The sequence below is a fragment of the Aplysia californica genome, unplaced genomic scaffold (assembly GCF_000002075.1).
Source record: "Aplysia californica isolate F4 #8 unplaced genomic scaffold, AplCal3.0 scaffold00001, whole genome shotgun sequence".
Lineage (NCBI taxonomy): Eukaryota > Metazoa > Mollusca > Gastropoda > Aplysiida > Aplysiidae > Aplysia > Aplysia californica.
The window spans coordinates 4437544-4441409 of record NW_004797271.1 but is presented as its reverse complement, the minus strand read 5'-3'; the positions used below and the strand labels follow the sequence as shown (position 1 = coordinate 4441409).

Genomic DNA, 3866 nt, shown 5'->3' with positions numbered 1-3866 from the left:
TTAAGTGCATGTATCTTTTTTTTTATTTTTTCTCTTCTTTTGTGTGTGGACAGGGAAGTTTTCTCTTCAATCTCAAATTCTTTACCTGATATGAGAGTATTTTTGCCCCTGTTTCCTTTTGTTTTTGAAGTAGGGGTAAAAGCCTCTGTTCCGCTGCGTGTGATGGCATCGATGTACGCACTATAATAGTCTTTCACAACGACTCATGATTTACAGCCCACTTGTATCATTAGTGAATTTTTTTGTAAAGCTCTTCGAAACTTTTCACTTTCCAAGTAGAGGAAAAACTACCCTCAACAAAAGCAAGTAGCTTTAGGCAAGCACTGAACTCTAAAAATCGAATCTCAACAGTCTTTGCACGAGAACTCGGCAAATTTCAGAGTGGAAAGAAATAAGCGAGAAGTCTGTCCTCGATCCGGCTGCGGTACCTAATCTAGCGAATTCTGCTTCCTGTTCTTATCGACCCCCCCCCCCCTTTTTTTTCCATTGAACTTTGAGGTCGCCTGTCGTGATTTCGAGCACCAATAATGTTAAGGGGGAAATCGAATGTTGAGTAAAATTGCTGGTTCCTGTGACCTTTATTCTTTTTCTTTCTCTTTGCTTTGTGGCGGTCAGAGCAAGCGTCTAGATACTGTGCTTGAATAATGATGGGACTTTGTTTTTCTCACAACTGTTTCCATCGTTCTTACTGTGCCGCTAAGATTTGTTTCAAGTATAGCACATCGATACTGTAATAGAAACGGGTGTCTTCACAATGTAATATATATGGCGTGTTTTATGTTATGTGACATGATATGAAGCGACGTGACTTTCCCGCCTTTAATCAGGACAAAAGTCTGTTTACTTTTTTAAAAATACAACCAACTATTACGGTGGAAATCATCAAAAAAGATATTAAATGCAACATGTTATTTAACAGTGAATGATGCGAGACATGCCAATATCGTATGAACATAACTGCATAAAAAATTATGTGAACATCTGAACCACAAACTGTATTTGAAAAACATTCCAATTCAATAACTCCAAGAATCAGCAGTAATTGTAGAGGATTCACGAGTCACAACGGGCGGAAAGGGAAAGTGGGGGATGGCATCTGTGAATTACTGGGAGATGCGAAGCATGCTTGTATTTATATACATGTCTTGAAGACACTTTTAAGATCCGGGTGCATGATCCGCGCTGGTTTAATGGAAGAGCTATATAAATCATTACGTCGCACATGTATGGGTTGTTGCTGGAGATGTTATGTACGAGTTTATTGTGGTATATAAGTAAAGATCCATTTTCTGTGTTGATGAAGAACACGGTTATGTCTACAATCCTGAACATGTCGACGGGACGAGCCTTGAAGACGTTGCGCTTTATTCCCGGATATCATGATGTTTCCCGGGATAACTGGTTGTTAAATCCCTTTTGTCTCGGATTTCGTTACCCCGAGCAGCGAATATAGAATTACCTTTGTTCTTGCCACATCTCACTGGTGTCTTTCATTATTAATGTCGCTGTCTGCAGTGCTGTCATCGTTTTTTCTTCATCATCAATATACGCAGTTGACAATATAATATATAATATTATATATACACTGGGAAGTTATGACTTGTTGACGTAATGAAACAGTTAATATGTCAGCATGACTCTATAGGCGTCTGGGGAACAATGGTGACTTTTTGGCCTTTCAGAAATGCCTTCTCTTTGTGCACTACGTAAGAACTGTTGGTTTCTCAGGTTTTGTGAGGGGCATGATGACCAAAGTGACAATCGTTGCCAGAATAGTCAGTAAAAAGAAAATGTAAAAGAGGAACCTGTCAATAACCCTCGCCGCCTCCTCCCACTGTTTGTTCAAGTCATCTTCCTCTTCCCTCTCGCTTTCCCGAACGAGAAGTTTCTTGAGAAGGGACAAAATCAAATCAATGTCGTCCTCTTTGATCCTCTCACCGCTCCGACTTCTCACAGACGCCGGAGCCTGCTGATGTCGAACCGAGGACGGAAGTCGCAGATTCTCGAGATTCACCCCAAGTGTGTCTCCCAGTTCGTATTCGACGAGCGCGCAACCAGAGTCGTTGGACACGTGAGTCCCGTTGCCAACGCGGTAAAAATTCCTTCTGTTCCTGGCGGGGGACAGGACACGTCCGCCTGTTTTGTTAGGTGGCGAGATGTAGTACAGCTTGGTGCACATAATACGTGCGAGGCCGACAATAAAATAACGCATCAGCCGTGGAAGAGGAATCTGATGCTGGCCTTTGTAGCTGATGTTGGACACAAGAACCGCAAGCATGACAGACATCGAGGTGATGCCCATGACCGACGTCAGGTACATACCTGCGGGCAGACAGATCAAATGAACATTTTAGTATAGGAATTGAGAAGAAACTGTCCAAGGTGACCACTCATTGTCGAAAAGAAAAGCGCTCATCTTAGACAGACGATCCTCTTGGACAGTGTCATTATTGAGTCACTATAATGCGTGTATAGAAGAAACGCAACTACCGAAGTGGGAGGTTATCGTTTTATATTTTAAATTTTATTGTTTTGGACAGGTTTGTTGCTTCTTTATGAATTAAGTTGTCAAATGCCTTACCTCTATGGTACACAAGTATACAGTATAGGTTCATGCAAAACAGCGAGTCTGCCTTTCTCTTGTAATGAGTTACAGACATGATATACCTAGTTTTTGGTATACCTAACGAAAGTTGACGTTTGGGCTTTTAAATTTTTATTAGCCGATAGTCGTCATCAACTACGGTAGGTGTGTTCTCTCACTTCGCAGGAAAGCTTTTCCCTCCCAAAATGGGAGTCACAAATGCTTAATAGTCCATCTAACAACAACAAGTAGGCTGGCCATTGAAAGCATGTTAACGCCTTAAGAATTATCTAAAACAATGATTTTTTAAATTAACTATTTAGAATTGTTTTCGAAAAAAACCAACTTGGCAATTTTAAAATCTGGACCAGTTGATAATGGTAATGGACAGGTTCAAACTTAAGAAGACAAGTAGGCAAGTAGTTTCTCAAAGATTTCTCCCTTACGTACCTCCAACTCACCATGTTTATTTGAGCAAAAAGAAGCACATCAGCTCAATTATAATAGTCATTTAGTGCTGAAAACTGAAATGCAGAAGCTAAGAGAGAAAGCCCCACGCTGCGAACTGTGTGAAAATAAAAGTAGTCAAAATGCTCAAAATGTGTCAGAATTGATAACATTGGCAATAGTAGAGACCAGAAGTCATTATATTATCTTAACCCTCATTTCTTCTCTTTCGCTTAAGAAATATTCTGCTCTGTAGAAGTATTTGTCATCGTCAGACGGACGAACTATTATTGAGAAAGATAAGGACAGAAAGACTGGAAGAACAGACGTAAAAGAAACGGTGTAGGACCTTCCCATAGCGCCTTCCAACCACCCGCCCAACTCACCAATGAGAGGAACAAAGTTCGAAGTCGCGGGCATGTTCTCAGCTATCAGCAACATGAAGACTGAAAACGCAAGCAGCACAGTAAGCCCGAGAGTGACTTTCTCTCCTGAGTCTGGACTCATCCAAAACACGAGGAGCGTGAGTGAGGACAGCATTACACAAGGGATGATGACGTTGTACGTATAGTACAGCGTGCGACGCTGCAGGTGGATTGTGAAGATCACGTCAGGAAAGGGCTCTGGGCAGCACGGATAGTAAACCACGTTTCTCTTGGCTGTCACGCTAACCAAGTGCCACTCGCCTGTAAGGAGAGGAAGGAGTTGGTTTGTCTTTTAGTTTTGTTTGCTTTGTTTTGTTTTGCTTTGTGGTCTGTTTGTTGTTTTTTTAATTTAAACATTCTTTAGTTTTGTTCTACAGCTAAAGATATTTCTAGTAGCTCATGATATCCAT

At 41.2% G+C, this 3866-nt stretch overlaps 1 protein-coding gene across 1 annotated transcript in view; it reads right to left on the bottom strand.

Annotated features, from left to right (window-relative positions):
- Positions 1-1583: 1583 nt before the first annotated feature.
- Positions 1584-3866, bottom strand: part of LOC101851082 (acetylcholine receptor subunit alpha-type acr-16-like) — a gene marked incomplete at its 5' end in the record, with an annotated part of 21555 nt that continues 19272 nt past the window's right edge. The window contains 2 exon segments of the mRNA NM_001280843.1: positions 1584-2322; positions 3418-3717. Coding sequence (NP_001267772.1) covers positions 1703-2322; positions 3418-3717 — 920 coding nt within the window.